This window comes from Syngnathus acus, chromosome 3 (assembly GCF_901709675.1).
Source record: "Syngnathus acus chromosome 3, fSynAcu1.2, whole genome shotgun sequence".
NCBI lineage: Eukaryota > Metazoa > Chordata > Actinopteri > Syngnathiformes > Syngnathidae > Syngnathus > Syngnathus acus.
In genome coordinates, this window is record NC_051089.1 from 19117453 (window position 1) to 19145030 (window position 27578).

Consider the following 27578-nt stretch of genomic DNA (forward strand, 5'->3'; position numbering starts at 1 on the left):
GGGTCATACCAAAGACTATAAAAATGGGACCCATTGCCTCCCTGCTTGGCACTCAGCATTAAGGGTTGGAATTGGGGGGTTAGATCACCAAATTATTCCCGAGCACGGCGCCGCTGCTGCTCACTGCTCCCCTCTCCCCCAGGGGATGGATCAAAATCACACGGGGATTGGTCAAATGCAGAGGACAAATTTCACCACACCCAGATGCGTGTGTGACGATCATTGGGACTTTAAAAAAAAAAGAAAAGAAAAAAAAAAAAGTCAAAATTTGGGTGCGTATTATACATGGGTACAGGCTTTTTTCCAGCATCGACATGCCATTTTTAGGGTGCGTATTATACATGGGGGCGCATTATACATGGCAAAAAACGGTAACTGATTTTAATATAGGAGCTTAACAGATTTTTGTTGGCGGTGTGCCGCGAGATTTTTTCCAATGAAAAGGTGTGCCGTGAATGAAAAAAGGTTGGGAAACACTGATCTAGATGTTCAAATGATCACTAGCTATTAGCGCGATTAGTGTTAATCGCACTAATAGCTATTAGCCATCATTCAAACGTCTACTCAATAAACATCTAAAAAAAACTTTAACATATAGACATCTAATAGACGTCTATCCCATAGAACTCTAAAAAACTTTCACATATAGACGCCTAATAGATGTCTAATAGACTTCTATTAGACGTCTATGCTATAGACATCTACGGCATAGACGTCTATTTTTATTACACTTTTAGACCTTTTTTTAGAAGTGTTACAGCCGTCTGGGTAGCATATAGACGTCTAATAGACGTCTATTTTTATTACACTTTTAGACCTTTTTTAGAAGTGTTATAGCCGAGACGTCTGGGTAGCATATAGACGTCTAATAGACGTCAAAATGCTCGCAGGGCTGCTTTATATATACATTGAGAAAAAAAATATATATATATATTTATTAATTGCTTTATAAACAAAACAAAAAAGCAAAATCAGCATGCTGCGGGTCAGTGCAATCGCAGAACATTCTGCCTTCGTGCGATACTCTAGGTCAGGGGTCACCAACCCGGTGCCCGCGGGCACCAGGTCGCCCGCGGCGACCACATCGGTCGCCCGCGGCGACCACATCAGTCGCCCGCAGCGACCACATCAGTCGGCCATAGGCCAGTTCTAAAAATTGTTTACAGTACACTGGTGAAGAGCATGCAATGCCAGGCTTCCCACTAACATTAATGTTCAGTGTCTTCACATACAATATCATTAATAAAAATATAAAATTAAAGGTACACTGTGTAACTTTGTTATTTCAGAAGTGTATTATCAAAGTGGTCGCCCTTTGCATTATTCGGTGCCCTTGAAGTAGCTCCCAACTTCAAAAAGGTTGGTGACCCCTGCTCTAGGTCCTTACACTCAGAAAAGAAAGAAAAGATCCTTGCACCCAATCCCACTGGAGTGTCCACAAATGGTAACTCTGTATAAATTTCAACACTTAAAGGGGTTTAAATGTGAAAAGGTGGTGCCGAGTTAATTTTAAAGGGAGAGCAAATCGAGGATGGTTTTCACAAACTAGCCCCGTTTTTGTTTTGTTTTTTATCAGTAAAATGAAAAAGTTATAATTTTTTATTTTATCCATTTATTTTGGACAAACAATGAACCAACAAATGCCTTTAAAAACACCCACTTTTAATAAGGAACAGGGACACACACACCCCTCCCCTCCATGTCTTGGTTGATGTTGTCACGAAAGGAAGACAATTTCTCGAATTATGGCTACTTGAACATATTAAAAGGGATTAGCCTCTCCATGGCTGATTTTAGAGAAAAGAGAAAATGTAGAGAAAACCTATTACTGTCACGGATTGGATGGAGCAGGGTGACCAAATGCAGCTTGGACCAGGGTTTATTGAGCAAAACACTAACTAACAGACTCGGCAAACTGACATGGCTTAACAAAACAACAAGAGGACTGACCAACAGGAACGTGAAACAAAGGACGTGAAGACATTAATGACATCAGGAGCCAGCTCAGTAGCCTAGTGGTAGAGTGTCCGCCCTGAGACTGGAAGGTTGTGGGTTCAAACCCCGGCCGGGTCATACCAAAGACTATAAAAATGGGACCCATTGCCTCCCTGCTTGGCACTCAGCATTAAGGGTTGGAATTGGGGGGTTAGATCACCAAATGATTCCCGAGCGCGGCACCGCTGCTGCTCACTGCTCCCCTCTCCCCCAGGGGATGGATTAAAATCACACGGGGATGGGTTAAATGCAGAGGACAAATTTCACCACACCCAGATGTGTGTGTAACGATCATTGGGACTTTAACTTTAACTTTTAAAAAGACATCAAGACAACAGACACATAGTGGAAACGGCTGGGGACGAGACGTGACAATTACAGGTGTAGCCCTGATAAATACTTAAATTCATAAGTATAGTACCGTTTTTTTCCGTGTATAATGCGCCCCCATGTATAATACGCACCCTAAAAATGGCATGTTGATGCTGGAAAAAAGCCTGTACCCATGTATAATACGCACCCAATTTTCTTTTTTTTTTTTTTTTCTTTCTTTTTTTTTTTTTTTTTTTTTAAGTCCCAATGATCGTCACACACGCAGGGAGGCAATGGGTCCCATTTTTATAGTCTTTGGTATGGTCTTAACTAGGCTGGATGTATTTTTTTGTTGGCGTTGATTTCTCCGACTGCCCGTAAAGGCACCACCGCGATCAGATGAAAAGAGAGGAAAGTGACGTGCGGACATGTGAAAAAGGCGGCTCTGTATGGGAGAGACGTTGAAGAGGAATAAAAACACCCTTGGAAACCAAAACTTGCCCCTCGTCGTGACTCGGAGCCGCAACAAATGTTTCGGATTTGTGTAGGGTACATTGTGACAGCAAACGAGCAGGTGATCGAGCAAGCGTCTGATACGAGAGCATTGCGTTCGTATGGAGCGTGTTTGAAGTGAACAGCAGAGACGAAAGGAACAAGGCAAAGTGTTGTGAAATAAAATATTACCTGTAATACGCATTTTGTTATTTGCTGATTGTATTAAACTATCACATTCATTGTCAGTCAAGAAGAGAAGAGGACTATTATCCCTTCTTTGACGAAATGACCAGAGCACAGTACAAACACATTATTGTTCTTTCGGTATTTATTCAACCCACATTCTTTCACAACATGACAAGAAGAGAACAATACATAAATCAATACTCGTACCAGTACCATGATTTTCTTAAAAAAAAAAAAAAAATTTTTTTAAATAAAAATTAAAAAAAATTTGTACCCATGTATAATGCGCACCCCAGATTTTAGGACAATAAATTAGTTAAATTTTGCGTATTATACACGGAAAAAAACGGTAATAGTTTAAAACAGGGTTGAATTCAGTCATTCCTGTTTGTTCAAAGTGGTCATCTTTGAAATGTATTTACAATGTTTAATAAGGGTACATGTGAGAAGTGAATTTTTCCTAGGCAGAAACAATGGTATTGTGGTGTCGAAGGAAAGGAGACGCAGGAGGTGTGTCGCAAAAGACTCTACTGAACATACTCGTAAAATGAGGAATAGGAAGAACAACAACAGAAGTGCGTTACCACATGAACACCACGTTCCCAAATCACCCCTCAATCCTTAGTTCCATGGGGGAATTCTGCATGCGAACACCACAGTATATTATAATAATAAACGTGAATCCACTGTGTATTCCTATGCAACTTCACTAGCAGCGTCCTCATAACATCGCGGCCACAACATAACAGGAGTAAGTGAGTGAGTGAGATTGCTGTTTGTGGACTTCAGTTCTGCATTCAACACCATTGTACCACAGCGACTCATCTGCAAACTCGACAAGCTGGGCCTCAGTATCTACCTCTGCAACTGGCTACTGGACTTCCTCTGTCAGAGGCCTCAGGTGGTACGTGTTGGCGACAAAATCTCCGCCAGCATCACGCTGAGCACGGGGGCCCCCCAAGGCTGCGTGCTCAGTCCGCTGCTCTTCACCCTGCTGACGCATGACTACACTGCGACTTACAGTAGCAACCGCGTGCTGAAATATGCCGACAACACGACTAGTGGGTCTCATCACCGGGGGCGACGAGACTCAATACAGGTCGGAGGGCGACCTTCTGGCCACGTGGTGCAGGGACAACAACCTCCTGCTGAACGTCAACAAGACCAAGGAGATTGTTGTTGACTTCCGGAAGGGTCACACCCAACACCTGCCAATGACCATCGACGGTGCTGTGGTGGAGAGAGTGAGCAGCACCAGATTCCTGGGGGTGCACATCAGTGAGGACCTCTCCTGGTCCACCAACACCGCATCACTGGCGAAGAAAGCTCAGCGCCGCCTGTACTTCCTGCGGAAACTCAGGCGAGCAAGTGCTCCTCCGGCCGTCATTACTACATTCTACCGTGGCACCATTGAGAGCGTCCTCTCCAGTTGTATCGCTGTTTGGGGTGGTAGCTGCACTGAATACAACATGAAGGCCCTGCAGCGCATAGTGAACACGGCTGGTAAGATTATTGGTGCTTCACTCCCCTCCCTGAAGGACATTTACACCTCCCATCTCACCCGCAAGGCGACCACGATTGTGAGTGATGTGAGTCACCCCGCTCACTCTTTGTTTGATCTTCTGCCCTCTGGGAAGAGGTACAGGAGCCTGCGCTCCCGCACCACCAGCCTCACCAACAGCTTCATACTCCAGGCTGTTAGGATCCTGAACTCTCTCCCCCCTTCTGCGTAGCGTCCTGTACTTTTGCGCTATATTCTGACTGTCTGCTGTATGCACACTTGCTCCATTTTTGCTCCTCTTATTTGTTATGTTATTTGTTTATTTATTATTTATTCATCACTCTTATTTATTCATTGTTTGTGCCTTCTTGTTTTTACTTTTTGTGTTGTTGTATGTATATTGTGTACTATGTCTTGTCACCGTGGGATAGTGGGAACGTAATTTCGATCTCTTTGTGTGTCTTGACATGTGAAGAAATTGACAATAAAGCAGACTTTGACTTTTTGACTTTGTAATGTTTTGTTCACATCACTGAGGTTTAGGAGAGAATCCAGTCCATTTTTCAAAATAAAAGATTGTTCAGATTCAGGTAAATAAAACAGAAATAATGCAAGTTATTTAATTTTTCTTGTGCGGCCCGGTACCAAATGATCCACAGACCTGTACCGGCCCGGAGGTTGGGGACCCTTGCGTTACAGGACTCTTTTACTGTAGTAATTACAGAAACATGTTAAGTAACTTGTTATATTCCATCGTTACTGCCTAAATGTAATATATTGTTCCAAAAGTAACACATTACTCCCACAACTGTTGATGTAAGACCCATATGTTCACATCTTTTGTGGGTAGTTAAACTGAAGGTGTGTCTGTCATCTTTAACAGATGTCATTGATGATCCCATCCTAGAGCAGGGAGCAATTGTCCTCAGAGGGTAAGTTGTAACAAAACCCTTTTCATTGCTTTTTAATAAATGTTTGTCTTGTTGATTTGATTTTCTGTGTCTCACATTGTATGATTAATTTTATTTTGCACTGGCAAAAGGTTTTAGAATTCGTATCAAGCAGCCATTTTAATCATTGTAAAGGGCTTCATTTTTACTAGGAGCACAGTAGCCCTTGAAATATGGAAAATCCACTTTTTTTGCATCTATATTCATTTTATTGTGTCATATATCCCTACAGGTGCTGCAGAGATACTTTTATGATCTGTTTGGGGCCTATTTTTTACTCGGTTCAGTTTTCTCCGTTTTCTATTACCGTATTTTTCGCACCAAAAGGCGCACTGGATTATAAGGCATTGAATTTTTTATTTTAGAAATTATTTCATATATCGGGAGCACCGGATTAAAAGGCGCATAAAATAGAAGCTATACTGCAACAAACTGAGGTTGTCTAGGGTTGCGGTATGCAATAACCAATGAGCCCTCTGTAAACAATCGTGTTTCTCAAACTATCTCTTATAAAATGATCGGAACTGACTAAAGTTCGATCTTACACATTGGTACTGCTTACTTATGTTTCCCTTCCATATCATTCCGTAAATTTACTCGAAACATTAACGGAGCAGCCTATTTTGAAACGAAATAGCCTCGTGCGTATAGCAGCTATCCTTATAGCATTAGCCACCCGCAAACTCCCATGAGCCTCAGCTCGCAGACACCCATGAGCCTCAGCAAAGTGTTGTGGCAGCCCCTTGTAAACAATCGCGTTTCTCAAACTATCTCCTATAAAATGATCGGAACTGACTAAAGTTTGATCTAACACTTTGGTACTGCTTAACTATGTTTCCCTTCCATATCGATCCGTAAATTTACTCGAAACATTAACGGAGTAGCCTATTTTGAAATGAAATAGCCTCGTGTGTATAGCAGCAGCTATCATTATAGAATTAGCCACCCGCAAACTCCCATGAGCCTCAGCTCGCAGACTCCCATGAGCCTCAGCAAAGTGTCTCAGCAGCCCCCTGTAAACAATCACGTTTCTCAAACTCTCTCCCATAAAAGTGATCGTAACCGACTAAAGACTGATTTAACACATTGGTGCTGCTTTCAGGGCTGTGGACTCGGTCGGATTTTTGCACCGAGTCCGAGTCCGGCCTCTTGACCACCGAGTCCGAGTCCGGCTGTCCATTTTTTCTGTTAATTCATGTGACTGCTTAGTCTTTATTCAAGGCTAATTTAGATCAAAATCTAAATAATTACAACAGTTTTGTGATGGCTTTGTCTTTATTAAACATATAAACGAATACAATAAACAGATACTTTCAAGTTTCAATTCAACGACTTGAGTTTGTTCTTAGGAACAAAATCGCCTCAACCAAGTCAGCCTTCATCGCGCCGCGCTGATCAGACATGATAAACTTGAGCCCGGAAAACAGGGGCTCTACGCTGACTTGGCTGATTGGCATTGCTGTTAGTGGCCGAGTCGCTGCCTTGAGGCCGGACGGATAACGATCAGCTGTAACAAATGGGCTCTCTTTCATTCAACCAAGTGCCAACATTGACCCAATTTCTTCATCTATGTCGGTTGGCGAGGTGGCGGCCGACAAACGCCGGCGGCGCTCAATGCTGTCAAGTTCTTTTTCAAACTCATCCTCCTCCGTCGATGTGGACAGTATTCCTACGCGCATTCTCAGCAGCATGATGAAAATAAAATTGAACGTATTTTTTTTATTGTCGGACTCGGTGGACTCTGTCAAAATCAGCACCGAGTCCGAGTCCGGCAAAAATGACCGGGTCAGACCGAGTCCGAGTCCCCGAGTCCGAGTCAGAGTCCACAGCCCTACAGTGCTTATTTAGGATTCCGTTGGATATTGATCCGTAAACGTACTCGAAAACATTAACGGAACAGCCTATTTTGAAATAAAATAGCCTCGCGGGTACAACAGCTGTTCAGTGACGTCCCCTGACCACGGTTGCCGTAATGCTGGGAAGCGATGCGACCTTGTAATTTACTAGTTGCACTAAAACATACTGAAACATTTTGGCAGAGCGCTGTGTACGACCAGTATGGATCAACAAATTCATCAATTGATCCATATATAAGGCGCTCTGCATTATAAGGCACACTGTGTTTTTTTGAGTAGATTTTAAGTTTTTAAGTGCGCCTAATAGTGCAGAAAATACGGTACATCACATCCGTTGGGGCGGGACTACCAAACAAGATAATGTGTGTGGCCAAACGGTTTTGCAAATCCGCCATCTTTATTACTCGGAAAGACTTTTGTAGTCCAAAAAATGTAAGGATGCCGAAGTGGAGAGATCAAAATGTGCCGTTGTTTAATGCATCAATCCACACAACTCATTGCGCCGTCCCCCAGCATCAGAACCTCAAAGAAGTGCCTGGTTAAACTTAATTTTTCAAGCAGTGTTCCTACATCTGTGGGCAAAGTCCTGCTTGTTCAAGGACGAGTGTTTCAGAAATCCTTTGTCAGTATAGAGGATTCGCCGAAAGACTTTGTTTCATTAGTGGTTCAACTCCTTCAATCTATGGAAACGACGAACACAGTAAAGCGGGAAGCTTGAGATGACACAAAAATTATAAACTGTCTTTCATATCATTGCGTGTCTGATGCACTCGTTTTCATAACACTAGCGTCGGTCTTTCTGCTGATGTCAGAGCTGTGAGCTCTATGTTTTCACTTCTTGTGGGTGTATTTTAAGTAGTGTATCAAATGAATTGCATTGAAGGTGCTGTATTATTCTTAGGGAACACAATAATGTGTTAAATGCATTTGTTAGCGTCTCACTAATGCTAGCATTAGCTTACTGGTCAACTTGACTGCAATGATTGTTTACAACACGTGTTCCTAAATATTGTGAGGCGATTTATTTTGTTACGTGTTATATGTGGTTGTATGGACAAGTCTTCTGCCATTGACATCATTTAATCAATCAAAAAGTTTGCGCCGCAAGGAAACGCTACCTCGGCTAAAAATCAAAACGAGGAATTCAGACAAAAGCATTGCTGTTCCACTTTATATAGACCACAACTGAAAGTATAACATAAAAAGAACGACTTTATAAATGTGATATGTAAGCTTTAAAGCTCAAATTAGATCCAAAGCAACGCGCCGGACAACAATAATGCCTATATTCTACAATTTCTGGTCATCTTTCTGGTAATCTGAGATGACATAATTTCTAGGCGCAGTCTTTAATCAGCCATTGTACTGCATTGCAGGGCTGTGGACTCGGTCGGATTTTTGCACCGAGTCCGAGTCCGGCCTCTTGACCAGGAGTCCGAGTCCGAGTCCGGCTGTCCATTGTTTCTGTTAATTCATGTGACTGCTTAGTCTTTATTCAAGGCTAATTTAGATCAAAATCTAAATAATTACAACAGTTTTGTGATGGCTTTGTCTTTATTAAACATATAAACGAATACAATAAACAGATACTTTCAAGTTTTAATCATTAATTACACCATTATAGCTCAGACATTTATCTAAACACAAATAATTAGTGACGACCCCACAACTATCGAAACACATCAATGATATACCGTAATTTTCGGACTATAAGTCGCGGTTTTTTTCATAGTTTGGGTGGGGGGGCGACTTATACTCAGGAGCGACTTATATGTGGGGTTTTTTTTTCAAAAAATTTCAAAAAAAAAAAAAAAAAAAAAAAAAAAATGAAACCGCGATAAACGAACCGCAATGTAGCAAGGGATTACTGTAATTTGAATTTCAAGTGACGACAGCAGCGCGAAACCATCTGCGTCACTCCAATTCATTAAATCCATCAATCGTCCTTTGTCAACAATGCGTGCGCGCCGCTGACGGCTTTTGCACTTAAAAATATTCCACAGGCCCATATAACGATATATAAATTATATATCAAATAACTATTATATAAGCAATAATGTTATCAAACCATCTGTGCACTCTAAATCATTAAATCCATCGATCAAATTCCTCGTCCTTTGTCAACATCACCGCGCGTGCGCCCTGACGCCAGCCTCGTCGTTATTCCACAGATTTACTATATAACTATATTGTAGCGTTAACAAAGTTCAAGGAAAGACGTGGGTTTGGTAAACGGCTCTTTATTTAACAAAACAAACTTACAGGCGTGTGGCGGCGTGGACGTCCAGCCACGGAAGGGGACGAGAGCTCCATACGATAGGACCGGGCGTGCGTAGAAGCCATGACCGAGCCCCATGCACCGTCCTCGGACAGCCACCCGGCTGAGCGCCGGGCCTCGACTTCCATCCACGGAGCTGAAAGGCAGCTCGGTAGAGTAGGACCGGGCGTGCGTAAAAGCATTGTCCGAGCACCATCCACCGTCCCTGGACAGCCACCCGGCCGAGCGCCGGCGCCCGACTTCAATCCACGAAAGTGAAAGTAAGCTGGACGAGTGACGCGCGACGTCGCGGTCGCGCGTCAGCAGCGCGACGGTTGTTTACATAAAGGACAAAGATCGACTCGTCCAGCTTTCTTTCACTTTCGTGGATTGAAGTCGGGCGCCGGCGCTCGGCCGGGTGGCTGTCCAGGGACGGTGGATGGTGCTCGGACAATGCTTTTACGCACGCCCGGTCCTACTCTACCGAGCTGCCTTTCAGCTCCGTGGATGGAAGTCGAGGGCCGGCGCTCAGCCGGGTGGCTGTCCGAGGACGGTGCATGGGGCTCGGTCATGGCTTCTACGCACGCCCGGTCCTATCGTATGGAGCTCTCGTCCCCTTTCGTGGCTGGACGTCCACGCCGCCACACGCCTGTAAGTTTGTTTTGTTAAATAAAGAGCCGTTTACCAAACCCACGTCTTTCCTTGAACTTTGTTAACGCTACAATATAGTTATATAGTAGATCTGTGGAATAACGACGAGGCTGACGTCAGGGCGCACGCACGCGCGGCGATGTTGACAAAGGACGAGGAATTTGATCGATGGATTTAATGATTTAGAGTGCACAGATGGTTTGATAACATTATTGCTTATATAATAGTTATTTGATATATAATTTATATATCATTATATGGGCCTGTGGAATATTTTTAAGTGCAAGAGCCGTCAGCGGCGCGCACGCATTGTTGACAAAGGACGATTGATGGATTTAATGAATTGGAGTGACGCAGATGGTTTTATTAACGTGTTATTTATGTAATAGTTTTTTGAATAACTCTGAATTTTATGTCAGGGCCGTTCTCAGCTCTTAGTTTGTGTTTATGTCACGTTAGCATAGCTATCGTTTAGCCTGTTGTTGCTCGTTCATGACTGTTCTTGGTGTTGGATTTTGTCGAATAAATTGCCCCCCAAAATGCGACTTATACTCCGGAGCGACTTATATATGTTTTTTTTCACTTTTTTGGGCATTTTATGGCTGGTGCGACTTATACTCCGGTGCGACTTATAGTCCGAAAATTACGGTAAACTGGGTGACATAATCGTCCTTGACATTGGTACATAATGTAAACATTAGCCTAAGTGCAACTCAACGTGGCCGCATTGATCGTAACTTACGCTCCGTTTCCCCCCCAAATCTAGAGGCAAAACATTGTTCTCTCGCTGCTCCCGGTGTTGTGCTTGATTTGGTTCCCCCGTGAGATCTTGTTCCCCCTGCCGCGGTAGCGCGCACGCCTTATTTGGAAAGCGAAAAACCGATGTCGTACGGCGTCAGCACTATGTTGTTTTCAATAAAAACATGAAGAACTCACGTTTGCGTCAGTCAATTTTAATTTTTATAAAGGATTATTCTCATTTGATGTCTTTAAATTCATCCGCGTTCTGCCATTGAAGCGGGGTGCATTCAAAGACCAGTCGTACAGACGGAATACTCATTCACTTCACCAAAACGCAACTATATAATTACGTGAGCTCTTTGCATAAACCTCGATGCAAAGAAACTCCTCTTTTTGGGAACAGGCTACAAGGAGTATATATTACAAAGGAGACTTTATACTTAATTGTGATCATCATTCATCCATCCATCCATTTTATTTTATTACTCAGGTATTTTCAAAGCAAATTAATATTGTTGCATTTATTAATTTGCTTTAACATGACAGCGCAATATAATTAAAAGCTGACACTATAGCAATGTCAAACGTGTTCATTTAAGAAAAAAACACTCACGTTTTGTGATCAAATCTTTCATAACGAGAATGATTTGAGTGAATTGATTAACAAATTTTTATCCCCCCTCCCCACCATCTGTCACTTTGCTTGGGACAAAAGGAGCCTTCAGAACTGAAATTTCTTCTCAATTATTCATTCAAATCAATTCGCTCAAATCATTCTCGTTATGAAAGATTTGATCACAAAACGTTTCCGTCTGTACGACTGGTCTTTGAATGCACCCCGCTTCAATGGCAGAACGCGGATGAATTTAAAGACATCAAATGAGAATAATCCTTTATAAAAATTAAAATTGACTGACGCAAACGTGAGTTCTTCATGTTTTTATTGAAAACAACATAGTGCTGACGCCGTACGACATCGGTTTTTCGCTTTCCAAATAAGGCGTGCGCGCTCCCGCGGCAGGGGAGAACCGCGGCTGGTTCTTCCAGCTTGGCTGCGCGCGGGGCATTGTGGGTCTTGTACGTGCACGCACGCAGGCAAGCAGGCGCGGGCGCGCACGCAACAACTAAATTTGTCTTCATAACAAGCAGGCAGGGCTGTGGACAGTATTCCTACGCGCATTCTCAGCAGCATGATGAAAATAAAATGGAACGTATTTTTTTTATTGTCGGACTCGGTGGACTCGGTCAAAATCAGCACCGAGTCCGAGTCCGAGTCAGGCAAAAATGACCGAGTCCGACCGAGTCAGAGTCCCCGAGTCCGAGTCCACAGCCCTGCTGCATTGTTAATTGTCCTGTTCACTGCTCTTTGCGATTGTTATGGCTTAATTTGGCAAAAAACCTCGCCATTTTGATTTGAAAAGATAATTATAAGGCATGTAAATGGACCCTTTTCATCCTCGCAAAGCGAACAGATTTCACACCAATGTCAATTTGTATTATTATTTTCTTTTTATAAAATACACAAGACCAAAATTTTACAATATCTGTCCATCCATTCTCAACACCACTTATCCTGTTCAGAGTTGCAGGACATTTTACAATAATCAATACCAACATTTTTAAACACTATTGAACATGGAAATAAACACTATTACACACAAAAATAATGTCTGACCTAACGTCTAATTCGCACTGACTGTGGAACGGATGCGTTGCGTATGGACACCGCAAGCAGTGGCGGTTCTACACTGAATTACGCCCTAGGGGAGATGACTTATAAGCGCCCCACCCCCCCATCCATCCAACTAACTTCTACCGCTTACCCGGGGTCGGGTCGGGGGGGCAGCAGCTTTAGGAGGGACGCTCAGACTTCCCTCTCCCCAACCGCTTCGTCCAGCTCATCCCGGGGGATCCCAAGGCGTTCTCAGACCAGCCGGGAGACATAGTCTCTCCTGCGCATCCTGGGTCGTCTCCTGCTGATGGGATATGCAAGGAAACACCTCCCCGGGGAGGTGTCCAGGAGGCGTTCTAATGAGATGCCGGAGTCACCTCATCTGGCTCCTCTTAACGTGGAGGAGCAGCGGGTCGACTCCAAGTCCCTCATGGATGACCGAACTTCTCACCCTATCTCTAAGGGGAAGTCCAGACACCCTACGGAGGAAACTCATTTCGACTACTTGTATCCAGGATTTTGTTCCTTCGGTCACGACTCATACTAGCTCATGACCATAAGTGAGGGTAGGAACATAGATCGACCGGTAAATCGAGAGATTTGCCTTTCGGCTCAACTCTCTCTTCACCACGACGGACCGGTACAAAGTCCGCATCACAGCAGACGCTACACCGATCCGCCTGTCGATCTCACGCTCCATCCTTCCCTCGCTCGTGAACAAGACCCCAAGATACTTGAACTCCTCCACTTGGGGCAGGATCTCATCCCCGACCTAAAGAAGGCATTCCACCCTTTTCCGACTGAGGACCATGGTCTCAGATTTGGAGGTACTGACTTTCATCCCGACCATTTCACACTTGGTTGCAAAGCGCTCCAGTGAGAGCTGGAGATCACAGCATGAAAGGCCAACATCGTCTGCAAAAATCAGAGATGCAATGCTGAGGTCACCAAACCGGACACCTTCAACGCCTTGGCTACGCCTATGTTGGATTTGGTCCACAATTTAGGGAGCGCTATCTGCGCCTCACGGCAAAAGCCATTGCCAATCACCTGTTATCCAATTTACTCACTGCGTGCTCGTTTAATTTCTTCAGATTTAGGAAAATGCAAAGACACTGAAGCAGAAATTAGACTTACACAGGTTGGTTGAGTTCAATCATAATTCTTGTTAAGAAAGCTCTGTTTTCAGGAAAGTACAATACAGCGCTGGGCCCTTCAAGAGCAGAAAGTCTCCATTCAGAAAAGGCAACGTTCAAGGTTCTTTGGTGAGCTTATATTCAGTTGCCCAGGCCGGTGTGGGGCGAGTTTGATGGGTGATGAGTCGTTGGGGTGGGGCGAGTTCGCAGTAGAGTTTGATTCAATGGGAGTGGGTGCGGGTTATGGACGATTCGGTGTGTGTGTGTGGGGGCTGTTGTCTTCCATCCCGTCTTTCGGCCTTGGTGATCATCTTTGGCCGAGTCCTTGGCTGTCTCCTTCTGGCACCAGCTGGTTTTTATCTCCGAGTGACCTTCCTGTAAACATTCTCCTCCATCCTTGCACATATACTGTCGGACCTCATTCTTTCAATTTTGTCATTTTGTACGAATTTATGTGAGCTTTTGGCTGTCACATCATTAATCTATTACTGTTCCCTGACTATGCAAAGTTAGTTCTTTTGATACTCCATGTCTTTGCTCACATCATTATATTCTTAGTTTAATCATGCTTCCCACCATATCTTTTCTTTGTTAAGCAAAACATTTCCCTCTGTGCAGAGCGTTCAGTAGTAATCGAAAAGCTGGCGTCCCGCATTAGGCGACATATGACGTTTAGTCAAAACACAAGATATAATCAAGTACTGAACGGTCAAGACGACTCTGGCCGTGTCCATGATTTAGAAAGAAAACATCAGGCATGCATTACACAGTTCCTTAAGGGTCATTAAGCTATTTAGGCAACATATCAAAAGACATTTATTTTGCAGTGCACAGAAATACATATTGAATCGTGAAGTTGTAGCAACCTCTGTTATTATCTTATATCAGCGTATCTGTTATTGTGGCTAGGCGGGTTTTGTGTCTTTTGACCCTATTCCTTCACCTAGAAATTCTGTCCATAAAAATTATGAACAGAATCAGTGACAAAGGGCAGCCTTGGCGGAGTGCAACCTTCACTGGAAACAAATCAGACTTACTGCCGGAAATGCGGATCAAACTCTGGCATCGGTGATACAGGGATCGAACCACCCTTATCAGTGGGACCGGCATCCCATACCAAAGTACCCCCCACGGAAGCCCCAGACTACTTGGCTCCTAGGAAAAAAAATCAAATTTCATTTCACACAGATGTTTTGTAATAGAGTGGGAGAAAGTGAGAATTGCATTTCTCAATTGCACAAGTTTCACTATTGCAATCACAACAGGAAACACTTTATAAAGTGCACAAAGACAATGGGACAATTCTGAACATTACAGTTATCAGTGTGTATAGGGTTAGGGTTAGGGTTAGACATTACATAAAATTGGCAGAGAACAGCAATAATTTAGAAAAATGAAGAATGATGGCTTTGACCCTTTTCTGTTCATCTCATTTATTTGGCACTTGACAAGAACAACAGTCGATAGTTTTCCCATCCCCCAAAACTGTCACTCACTCAGAAGTGAAGAGGAGACTAAACCAATGTCACGTAACCTGGGGGTGACGTTATAGCTTTGTATCTCCCATTTGACACAGTTCAGAAAATGTGCAGGAATTTTAGGCCTGCATTTATATTATAATACATGTGTGTTTTTGGGAAGAAATTGAGGTGTGTTTGTCTTTAGCCCACTAATAATATTGCACTATACAGTGGATCCACCCCTTATCATCACCACTTATCCTCACAGGTGAATTGTCCCCTGTGTGCCCCAGAGAACAGCAATAATTTAGAAAAATGAAGAATGATGGCTTTGACCCTTTTCTGTTCATCTCATTTATTTGGCACTTGACAAGAACAACAGTCGATAGTTTTCCCATCCCCCAAAACTGTCACTCACTCAGAAGTGAAGAGGAGACTAAACCAATGTCACGTAACCTGGGGGTGACGTTATAGCTTTGTATCTCCCATTTGACACAGTTCAGAAAATGTGCAGGAATTTTAGGCCTGCATTTATATTATAATACATGTGTGTTTTTGGGAAGAAATTGAGGTGTGTTTGTCTTTAGCCCACTAATAATATTGCACTATACAGTGGATCCCCCCCTTATCATCACCACTTATCCTCACAGGTGAATTGTCCCCTGTGTGCCCCATTCCATGGCATTTCACCTTGTCATTCAGTTTCTGTGCACAACTTGATGGGAAAAGAGTCAATACTTGAGGTGAGCGGTAGAAAATTAAGCGTGAAAGGATCGAGGAGATGTTGAGTAATTTGCTCATGATTAGCAGCGCAGTTAGGAAACGATGTACCGCTGCAGCCTATAGGTCACTCAATGGGACAAATTTGAAATGCTTGTGCATAGACTTGACGTTCATAATTATTTGCGTTAATTTGGAATAAAAAAAAGTCACGGTTTGCTTAAAAAATAAAAAGCAGCGACATACATGTGACCGTTAAATATGACAGTCAACAAACACATAACTAAGATTAACATGGTTAAAACTTCATAAATAAAATGTATTACACCATGTAATGATGCACTCTGGGATCCTAGTGACAAGGTATTATGTCTTCTTTATTTATTGAACACGACTTGCAATAGAGATCTATTTTCTATTAGGTACTTCATATGTCTGCAATTTCCTTCTGTGGCCAAGTTACGTTTATTCATGTTCAGTATAATACAAGTTTTGTGATTCCACTGAACATGGAAGGAAAGTGAAAAGCCAAAAAATTATTGTATAATAAAATAAAAAATTTAATGTCTCTTGTGTGACAGATTTTGGGGGAATTTGTAAAGGAGATTGTTAGCAGACCCATGCAAGTCTGGGCTTTTTGTAACTGTGTGAAATAGTTCTGTTGCTCAAGTATTTGTCTATTCAATTAATTAACCTTTTTACTATACATATTTTGTTAATGACAGGTATGTGATTGAGAGAATAAATACAGAAGACCCCTGTCGACAAGTTACTTCTGAGGATTTGGGTGGACGTTCAAATGAACAACAGGATCCACAAATCAAAGAAGTTGTGGAACAACTACTTAAGATTGCTGATGAATTGAACCGAAATGCAGAGCTCCAACGGTATGCTTTAAACAGATTAACTGGTTCCTGCTTTATTTAATGTGGTCACATGTTCAATGTTTCTCAAAGGTTTTATTTAATTTTTCTGTTAAGACACAGTTGTAATTGATTCTGTCTCTTAAATGCAAATCATATAAAGCAAGATAGTTCCTTCAACTAACAAGCTGTCCATTTCTTTCATCTCTACTAGCCGCGATGTTAATCCTGTCCTGCCTTCTGCCACTTCATGTTCATCCAACCCCACCACTAGCTCCTTCCCAGCCCTGTGTAGTGAAGGGAAAATGAAAGCTCAAATTTTCTTCAAGAACCAGTTGATGTACTTTTGACACCTCCAGATGGAACTGATTGTTTAATAAAGTGGTTTAAGAAATCGCAACTCAGCCCACAGTTGAATAGAGTGGCATCTCGAGGAGTGAAAAAAATAGGTCCATGAATCAAATTTGAAGCTTCATTTTCCCATAACTAGCTTTATGTCAACCATATTTGTACGTTAAAACAATCTAAGTTTAATATTTTATTTGTTTTGAAAATTCAAAATTGTCATTTTACAGATTTTCTTTTTTAATACGTTTGGAATTATAGGCAAGGCAACTTTATTTATATAGTACATCATTACAAGTACAGTGGAGTCTCGGTTTTCGCCCACAATCCGTTCCAGAAGGCTGTTCGAGAAGTGAATCGTTCGAATTGCGAATCATGTTTTCCCATTATAAATAATGGAAAATAATTTAATCCGTTCCAAGCAAAAAAAAAAAAAAAAAAAAAACGCCTTTTTTAAGCAGTTTTTCATTTGCGCATTTTTGTCCGATCGCGCAACTGCAGCACACCGCCGAACGCGCAACCGTAGCGCGTTGCCGACCGCGCAACTGCACCGCACTGGTCGCATTATTGTGACAGAGCCGTCGCTGAAAAGTCCTGATGTACTTTCCAAAATTTAAGTGGACCTCAGTGCGCAGGGAGCTTAATTTTGTCCGATCGTGCAACTGCAGTGCACCGCCGAACGCGCAACCGTAGCGCGTCGCCGACCGTGCTGGTCGCATTATTGTGACAGAGCCGTCGCTGAAATTTAGAAAATATTTTTAATGTCCTGATCAATGTTCCCTCTAATTTTTCATGTATCTGGGCATAGACACAAGCTCCCTGAGCAAACTGAGGACTGGGACGTCCAACGCTCCGTGTTCGTTTCGCTTCGGGGGGGGTGCTAATTGGGCGTCCAAGGCTGCGTGTTCGCTTCGGGGGGGGGGGGGGATGCAAATGGGGCGTCCAACGCTGCGTGTTCGCTTCGCTTCGGTGGGGGGGGAGGTGCGGGGGATGTTTATGCGCTGGATAGATTTCTTGTGCGCTGAGAACGTGCGGGCAGTGCGCGATTGCGCACGCGCGCAGCTTAGAGGGAACATTGGTCCTGATGTACTTTCCAAAATTTAAGTGGACCTCAGTGCGCAAGGAGCTTAATTTAGTCCGATCGCGCAACCAGCGCGCCGGGCGCTCAGTGTCGCATTGTTTTAAGAGCGTCTTTGTGTTTTAGGATGGCTTAACTGCTCCCACTTGCTTCCTTTCGAGGCATAATTAGAGTTGATGCAATCCTCAGAGTAACGAGATTGTAATAACGAACGGAGTCAGTTGGCATGCGGGTCCTCTCGGCTCATCTCGCGAGGTTCGCCAACCGAATTTCGTCCGACATCCGAAGCAAAAAAATCTTGAATTTTTGGTTCGAATACCGATTTGTTCGACAACCGGGACGTTCAAAAACCGAGGCTCTACTGTACAACATTTAAAAGCATTTAAAAATAAAAGAAGTAAAGACATTTAAAACAAAGAACAGAAATAAAGGATAGCCTTCTGAAAATAGTACCTAAATAACTTCGAGTACAAGAAAAAGATTTTTTATGCATGTATTATTATGTAATGTATTTGATATTATTGTAAGCTAATGCAACATTATGCAGTTCAACATACAATACCTGGTGTTTAAATATAGTACTTAAATAGTGATTAAATGAAAACTGCATTGCACAAAAGTTAAATGTATGGATTGAATAAATTCATATTTGTAAAAATAAAAATAAATGAAATAATTAAATGCTAATATACCTTACTTAATGTACTTTACTTAATTACCACGAGTGGTACTCATATTATGGGAATCACTTTACGGCAGGGGTCTCAAACTCCAGTCCTCGGGGGCCGCATTCCTACATGTTTTCCAAGTTTCCCTCGTTAATCACACCTGATTCAAATGATCAGCTCATCCTCACGTTCTGCAGGAGCCTGATAATTGAATCAGGTGTGTTTAACGAGGGAAAACATGTAGGAATGCGGCCCCCGAGGACTGGAGTTTGAGACCCCTGCTTTACGGTATTAATAAAAGAACAATGCAAGAAGTGGGGGCTTATTTAAACATACTTGTGGACCTGGACCTCTTGAGTATGATGTTGGAAGTGAAATAAAAGATATTCAAAATTGTTGACCGTTCATTTTATTACAAGTCTTTACTTTTTTTTCTGTCTCATTTTCAGACTGATCAACCAGGTTCAAGGAAACTGTGCTCGGGATATTTTCATGAAAGTGGCCAGGAACATCTTTGCTGATGGCATCAACTGGGGTCGAGTTGTGGCTCTCTTCCATCTAGCATACAGACTCATTTACAAGGTAACAAGCCAGTGATATGCTGCATGAAATATCTCCTTGTCACACAGTGGGTGTCAAAAGTGAATGCCAAATCTATGCATTTTCATCATATTTAAGTTGTACTTTTTTCTGTATTATAGCGTTTACTTTTTGTAATCTTAAATTATTGTCGGTCGTCATATTTGAAGTACACAGATTCTTAGTTAATTGTGGGAGATGTGTTCCAGAACCACCCGCAATAAACAAAGATCCATGAAGTAGAAACGGTGTACATACGGATATAATCCCTCATTTATTGTGGATAATTGGTTCCAAGACCACCCGTGATATGTGAAAATCCACGAAGTAGTGTCACCCTTTTTTTTAACATACACACATGGCTTGTGTATCAATAAGTATATATTAAACCATATAAGTGCATATGTTATCATTAGAACATTAAATAATAGTTTGTATGTAAATACTATATTAATACGTAGTATAAATGACATACAGAAAATAATGTATAAATAATATAAATGTAAATATGATACGTGTGTGTGTGTGTGTGTGTGTGTGTGTGTGTGTGTGTGTGTGTGTGTGTGTGTGTGTGTGTGTGTGTGTGTGTGTGTGTGCGTGTGCGTGTGCGCGTGTGCGTGCGTGTGTGTGCACGCGTGTGTGTGCGCGTGTGCGAGCGAGTGAGTGTGAGACATAGCTAAAGTATACATACTGTAAATATGTTTTTAGAACTCTTTTATTATTATAACAACTTTTTTATAACAAGGTACAAGTCTAGATTCTGTAAATATGTTTTTAGAACTCTTTTATTATTATATATTTTTTATAACAAGGTACAATACTGTAAATATGTTTGTAGAACTCTTATTATTATAACTTTTATAACTTTTTTTATAAAAAGGTACAATTGTACATACTGCAATTGTGTGGACACTCCCTGCCTTCTGCCGGCGTTTGGGCAACTTTCGTGCCATAATTCCTCAGTTTAGAAGGTTTATTTTGAATTTGTGATTTTTTTATATGGGGGGAAGCCGCGATGTAGTGAACCCGCGATAATCGAACCGCGATGTAGCGAGGGATTACTGTATTGTTATTTATTAATTTCAACACCATCGTATTGAAATTCATGTAGTGTTTCTTGATGGCCGCTAGAGGGTACGTGTGGTTTACCTTGTCAAGCAATGCAAAGTGTCCACCTTCAGGATTAACACACTTCACTAACCCAGGGGACAAACCAAAGTGAGGCACGGTTGCGCATGAATCTCCTGTTGCTTTGTGGTCGATTACACAACATTAAGGCTTTGCAAAACCCTCCCCAATACCTTTACGCCACATAAATATTTCCCATTCCCTTATTAACCATTCCCACACAGTTCAATGCATGTATTGTACCTTTACAGTAAATAAAAGAACAGGCACGTAATATTGTCATGTCTCAACACCTCCTGCAGCGGTTGGTCCTATTCCCTCGCGTGTGGCCGGCTGCCGGCCTCCCGTGCCTTCTGCGCTTGTCCTCAGTGATGCACATTGCTCCTGTTTATGTTCACAATTGCATTTTTAGAGCTAGATTATTCATTTTCTTGCGGTTTGCTCAATAAGAAGAAAACATTTTGAAAACTAGAAAGGTCATATTAGGCTTTATTTTGTATTAGAAATTTTGCGCACAAAAAACCCCATCTCGTCCCATTTTTGTGGACTCAAACTTGTGAGACATCACAATGGTGATATTGTTTCTTATAAAATATAAGTTATTGCTGGCTAATTTTCTGACACATAAGTAAGATTTCTGGTTCACTAAAACCGCACCTCCGCTGTACTCACACGTCGAGAGAGAGAGAGAGACAGAGAGACAGAGAGAGAGACATGCAGTTCAGCTAGGTGCAAACAAGTCTTTCGTTGTCTTTTAAACAGTTCTTTTGAGGTAGCCACCCTAGTGTCCGCATTCCAAGGCATTGGAATCCGAATAGAAAAATGCTCTACAACCTGCGGAGTTCTTTTTGGCTCTCGGGATCATCAGAAGACCTGTGTGTTGTAAACAAAGGTTTCAGATGAAATATGCGGTACCACAAAGTCAACAAGATAGGAATACTTCTTCTGCTAAACCGTATAATGTTAGAGTGGTGCTCACTCTAACTTATTTTTGCAAGAACCACATGGGAGACAGTATGCCCTTTTAAACACCTGCAGGTGGAGAGTCATTCTTCGCTGTGCGTACAGCGATGATCGAATGAGGTCTGACTCAGGCCTCTTGCAGGAGCATTTTTATTGAGAGAAACAGGGTGGGGGTGAGAGTGGACAGGATAGGGTTGAAGCCCCTGACCTGCTGATCAAAGCATAGCAGGGGGTCTTTTACGACGTTGTGTAAACAAAACAACTTTGATTGCTTCCTCTGCAGCTGGTCAATCAGTTCAAAAGATCTTAGCACTTTGTTCAACTACTTTTGTTAAGACAGGACAAGCTAGGTTATTTATTACAGGTTACATTCCAACATAATCATACGATCAAGATAATCTGTAAACCCTAACATATCCCTCCTGTTTTATCATATGATTATGGCAACCCCGATCAATCAAACATAAGTAAGAAAATACAATGACAGCAATAATTTCCAGTAAAGATGAGGTTTTTCCCTCAATACTCCAGTCCAAATTTAGTGTGTGAGTGAAAACCTGCGGCAAGATGTTATAATGCAGGAAAAGCCTCACGCAGTCCCTCTGCCTTAGGCGACCCGAATGCTATCAATAAAAAATAAATAATAAGAAAAAGAAAAACACAGAAACAGTACATCATTGTATCCATCACTTGCAAGGCATTTTCGATGGTCAAATCATCAAGTTTCTGTAAAACATGCTCAGCTAAACAGCATCTACGCAATCCACGTTTCGCAGCACATTATAGTCATCACATCCGTCATGTCTGAGAAGTTGTATATGTACTTGTGCAGCACAACAAGCACAGGAGTCACAATTTTCCTTCCAGCAATGTTCAGTGCAGTGGGGGTAGTCAGCAAGACTTGGAATGGTCCCTCCCACCATGGCTGGCCCAGTTTGTTCTTTTTGACGACCTTTATGTCGTTCGTCTCAGTCTACTGGCTTGGAGTGGTTGTTGACCTGTGGGGAAGAAAAACCAAGCGGCAGTAAATTTGCATTTGACACATCTTTCAATTTGAGTGCTCTGATCATGCCAAGGACTCTTCTTCGTCTGTTCTTTGCAACTCTTGTAGTCAATTTTATTGCCCTTTTGAACTGGGCAAATAGGTGTGTTTGCGAGAAGAGTTTGAGCACTTCCTAATGATTCCTCCTAACCAAAGACCATTTATGACAGGGGCTTTCCCATTTATTGCCTCCTGTTTTAAAGGAGATTCTCTTATCCATGCCGTCTTCCTCCTCACACGCCCGCACCCACACAGGGTGTGCACATAAACGCTCACACACCGAGCGCGCACACAAAGCTCAGACGAACGACAACAGACTGACACAAACTTTACAGAGATTACGCACGAACACAGAACACAGACAAAGGGATTCTAATCCATCTCTCATGTAGCTTCTTTTGATAGAATCTCCTATTGGTAACTGTATAGCGGACTGTTTAGCATATAATCCCTTACTCAGCTCCCTTGCTTCTACTTTTCCATGTCGGTGCGGTCGTAAGTGACCCCTATTGCAGTCATTATCTTGTTAACTGTCGCCTTGCGCGACTCCTATGCATGATTGTGTGAAAGTCAAAAATTGAACGTATCCAACTTTCTGACCACCCAACCTCCACTGTGGTGCAACAAACTTACTATTTTATTGAGTAGGTACATTGAGCAACCTAGCTTCCTCTTGACTGAATTCACTTTAGTCCAAATGTCCTATTCTAAAATTTATATAACTCGACCTCTACTTCTTAAGCCTGACGAGCCAAAATATCAGATCTTGCTCTTGTTTCCTACCGTTTTAATAATAATAATAATAATAATAAATTATATTTATAACGCACTTTACATTCGGGGGAATCTCAAAGTGCTACATGGCAGATAAAAAACAAGAAAACAAAACAAGGACAAGTTTAAAACAACTGGACGACAACCAAGATATGAGAGAAATTACGGAAATGCTAAGGTAAAGAGGTGAGTTTTAAGTCCAGTTTTGAAAGAGTCAGTGGATTGGGGTGCTCTTAGGTGGTCGGGGAGGGAGTTCCACAGTGTAGGGGCTGTATGGCAGAAGGCCCGGTCGCCCATGGTGCGCAGCTTGGTTTTCGGAACGTGGAGAAGGTATGAATTGGATGAGCGGAGGCTTCGAGTGGCAGGTTTTGTGGCAAGGAGTTCTTTGAGGTATGGGGGAGCATGTCCGAGGATGCAATGGTGAGTGAGGAGGGCGATCTTATAATCAATTCGGAATTTGATGGGGAGCCAGTGCAGAGAACGGAGGATGGGTGTGATGTGATTGCTTTTCCGCACCCTCATCAGGATCCTAGCAGCGCTGTTTTGAATGTACTGAAGCCTCTGGAGGCTCTTGCTAGGGATCCCGATGAGGAGTGCGTTACAATAGTCTAGCCTTGAGGAGACAAAGGCGTGGACAAGTTTCTCAGCATCCGTCAGGGTAAGTGTGGGGCGGAGTTTGGAAATATTTCTGAGGTGGAAGAAGGAGGTTTTGCAGATGTGTTTTATGTGTGACTCAAGGTTGAGTTGAGGGTCCAGTTTCACACCCAGGTTGGTGACAGTGGCTGAGAGGGGAATAGTGAGACCGGCGAATAAGATGCTTGTTATTGGGCAGGTATGGATCTGATGGGGAGTGCCAATTAACATGGCTTGGGTTTTGTGACTGTTAACTTGCAGGAAGCTGAGATTCATCCACGCCTTTATCTCCTCCAGACACAGGGAGAGGCTAACCTATCTACACCAGGAAACCATTTACCAGGGGTCTCAAACTCCAGTCCTCGGGGGCCGCATTCCTACATGTTTTCCAAGTTTCCCTCGTTAAACACACCTGATTCAATTATCAGAACGTGAGGATGAACTGATCATTTGAATCAGGTGTGTTTAACGAGGGAAACTTGGAAAACATGTAGGAATGCGGCCCCCGAGGACTGGAGTTTGAGACCCCTGCTCTAGCACAATTCAATTCTCTCTCTTTTCTTTCCTTTCTCAATCCCTTTGGCTTCCTAGCCACACTCTCCTCCAAAATATCTACCACAACGTTCCACATTTCAACTTTCAACTTTCCTTGTATTCCATACTTTTTCTTCCACTTCGGCATGTATTGCATACAATTAAGAAATGTACTCACCATGAACTTCTCATCTCCTTCAAGAGCTAGAGATGTATCGTTCTTATTTCCCATCTTAATTTTAGAAGTTTTAGTTTTTCCAATTTTTTTTTCAATTTTTTTCTTTTTCTTTGAGGATCCTCAATGCAGGTTTAAATTGACCTTTCAACAAATTACTAGCCTGTGTTATTGCCGTGGATCAATGCTAGAACTGCCATCTAGTCAATTTATCCTACCAGTCACACTCTCAACCACACAACTTTCATGCAAACAGCTTGGAAAAACGGACACAAAAGAATCTACGCCCTTCTTCAATTAAGAAAAAGAAGCTCTGTTTTTTCTTAGCCCGTTCCTTCTACTGGGACTAGAATCCCAGCTGTTTCTTGGCTTGGAAAAACCAAAGCCGTATTTCTCATAGCCCGGACAAACCAAAGCCGTATCTCTCATGGCTCGGACAAACCAAAGCCGTATCTCATAGCTCTGACAAACCAAAGCCGTATATCTCGTGCACCTTTAACTTTTTACGCGTTTCACAACAACACAATCACACAACTTTAGGGCTTTAACTTACTTGTCCCCTGGTTCGTTGCACTGCCGGATCCCGTCAATCCACCTCTGTCAGACGAAGGCAGACCTAAGATGCTGGCCCAGCGAAGAATTCTCTTCCCAGGACTTTCTTTTCCAGGTCCTCCTAATGGACGCCGGCTTGTCGACAATGCAGCACGTCCTGCTCCGTCAGCCAGATGGCGGGTATGAGGGATCCGGGTCACGGCACCAAAATGTTAGAGTGGTGTTCACTCTAACTTATTTTTGCAAGAACCACACGGGAGACAGTATGCCCTTTTAAACACCTGCAGGTGGAGAGTCATTCGTCGCTGTGCGTACAGCGATGATCGAATGAGGTCTGACTCAGGCCTCTTGCAGGAGCATTTTTATTGAAACAGGGTGGGGGTGAGAGTGGACAGGATGGGGTTGAAGCCCCTGGCCTGCTGATCAAAGCATAGCAGGGGGTCTTTTGCAACGTTGTGTAAACAAAACAACTTTGATTGCTTCCTCTGCAGCTGGTCAATCAGTTCAAAAGATCTTAGCACTTTGTTCTACTACTTTTGTTAAGACAGGACAAGCTAGGTTATTTATTACAGGTTACATTCCAACATAATCATACGATCAAGATAATCTGTAAACCCTAACATAATATTTATTGGTAATGTAACATTTAATTTATATATATTTTTTGTAATGATTGTTATTTTCTAATATGCTGTAATGATGTGTATATTTACGTTATCTGGGTTATGTTTCATTTGTGAATTGCTCCGCTACACCCATCGTGAGGGCCAGCGGGAAAGAGAAAAGAGAGGAGGGAACAGGAGTTGAGTTAAGAGAGAGGAAAATAAAGACGTGGCTGAGTCACTAATGCCGTGTTGGTATCTTATTTTAGCAAGTAAGACTACCAGAAAGTACGCACTATATAACCATTGTGAACCGCCTTACTCCGGCCCCGGAGAGGAACAGCTTTTAAGAATTACAGAGTGGAGGCAGCAGTGTTTTTCTGGCTCGTCTTTGTCTCTGCTAAGTTGCCGAGGCAGTCAGCTAGCTTCAGTGGTGGCTAGCACGTCCGGGCGATACAAGGCAGTTTGATCTACAGAACTGTTTGTGTAGACCCAGAGTTTTCACCTGCTCGTTTTAGCTGGACTGTGATTTCAGTATGTCACTACATCGAGAGCATCCTGATGACGGTGTGCTGGACGACAGCGTGCACGCTTATGGTGTCGATGGTACGGCGGCCCTGCCTCCACAGGACGCTTCGATGACTGTGGTTCACTACCGTGTGGATTTGCCGCCATGTTTTCACGGCGATGGTAAGGTCAAAGAAGATTTTGGAAGGTTTATGGAAGACCCAATTGGAGCTGGCTGTTAAAGCCTGTGGGGATGGACAGAAGATAGATATAGCGACCATACTTCCCATTCGCCTTAGTGGAGATGCTTTGGAGTACTAGCTGTCTCTGCCACCCGTCATGCAGCAAACTACGACCAATGTGCGGCGAAGCTTAATGATGCAGTTGGCAGAAAGGAATTTTTGCTGCATTTTCAAACTTTTGTCAATGCTAGACAGCGTATATGCCCAGAGAACTCTTTGAGGTTTATGCTGCTGAATTCACAAAGCTGGTGCTGGAACCTTTGCCATGGAACGCTCCAGGAGATTTGTTGCCGGATTGGGCCCCATCCTTCAATCCAAGTGTCATGAGTACAGCGTTGCTACGCTGGAAGATGCGTTAACGGTTGCATGCAAACGGTAGCGTGCTCAGGAGGCTTTGAGACTCTTTCCGCCTCCACTGCCAGTCACTCACCCTATGCGACAATACCGGCATCCAGAGATGAGCCGCTATCAGCCATGGTTTCCACCAGGGCTGTGGACTCGGACTCGGTCGGACTCGGTCATTTTTGCCGGACTCGGACTCGGTGCTGATTTTGACCGAGTCCACCGAGTCCGACAATAAAACAAATACGTTCAATTTTATTTTCATCATGCTGCTGAGAATGCGCGTAGGAATACTGTCCACAGCCCTGCTACGGTTATTTAATGTTTTGGTTGCCCTGGTTACAGAGGCGTTGCTACACTAAAGGGAGGGGAGATTGTGTCTGTAGCAACGCTGATTAGCTAAAGAATGTAGTGTGGTGTAAATTAGCACTCAACCAGCTGTTCGTCTCCTATTGTTGGCTGACTCGTCCGCGAGTGAGATCAGATAACTTGAATTGCCGCTTTCCTGTGGAACAATGCAACGAAACCTTTGCTAGACTTTATCTACTTAGTAAATTAACACACAATAACAATAAGTAACTTGTCCTAAACACTTAAACAAACATTGAGTAAATATGGG

General features: G+C 42.8%; 1 protein-coding gene and 1 long non-coding RNA gene across 3 annotated transcripts in view; both read left to right on the forward strand.

Moving 5' to 3' along the window:
* Nucleotides 1–27578, forward strand: part of zgc:153993 (uncharacterized protein LOC767645 homolog) — a 51786-nt gene that overhangs the window by 14039 nt on the left and 10169 nt on the right. For both annotated transcript variants that reach the window (XM_037246714.1, XM_037246715.1), the window contains exons 2-4: nt 5373–5421; nt 16658–16819; nt 19336–19468. In XM_037246714.1, the coding sequence (XP_037102609.1) occupies nt 5373–5421; nt 16658–16819; nt 19336–19468 (344 nt within the window). The remainder of the gene's footprint in view (nt 1–5372; nt 5422–16657; nt 16820–19335; nt 19469–27578) is intronic.
* On the forward strand, nt 945–1565 carry LOC119120116. Its single transcript, XR_005097465.1, has 2 exons — nt 945–1029; nt 1380–1565. It is a non-coding gene; the product is annotated as an uncharacterized LOC119120116 (long non-coding RNA).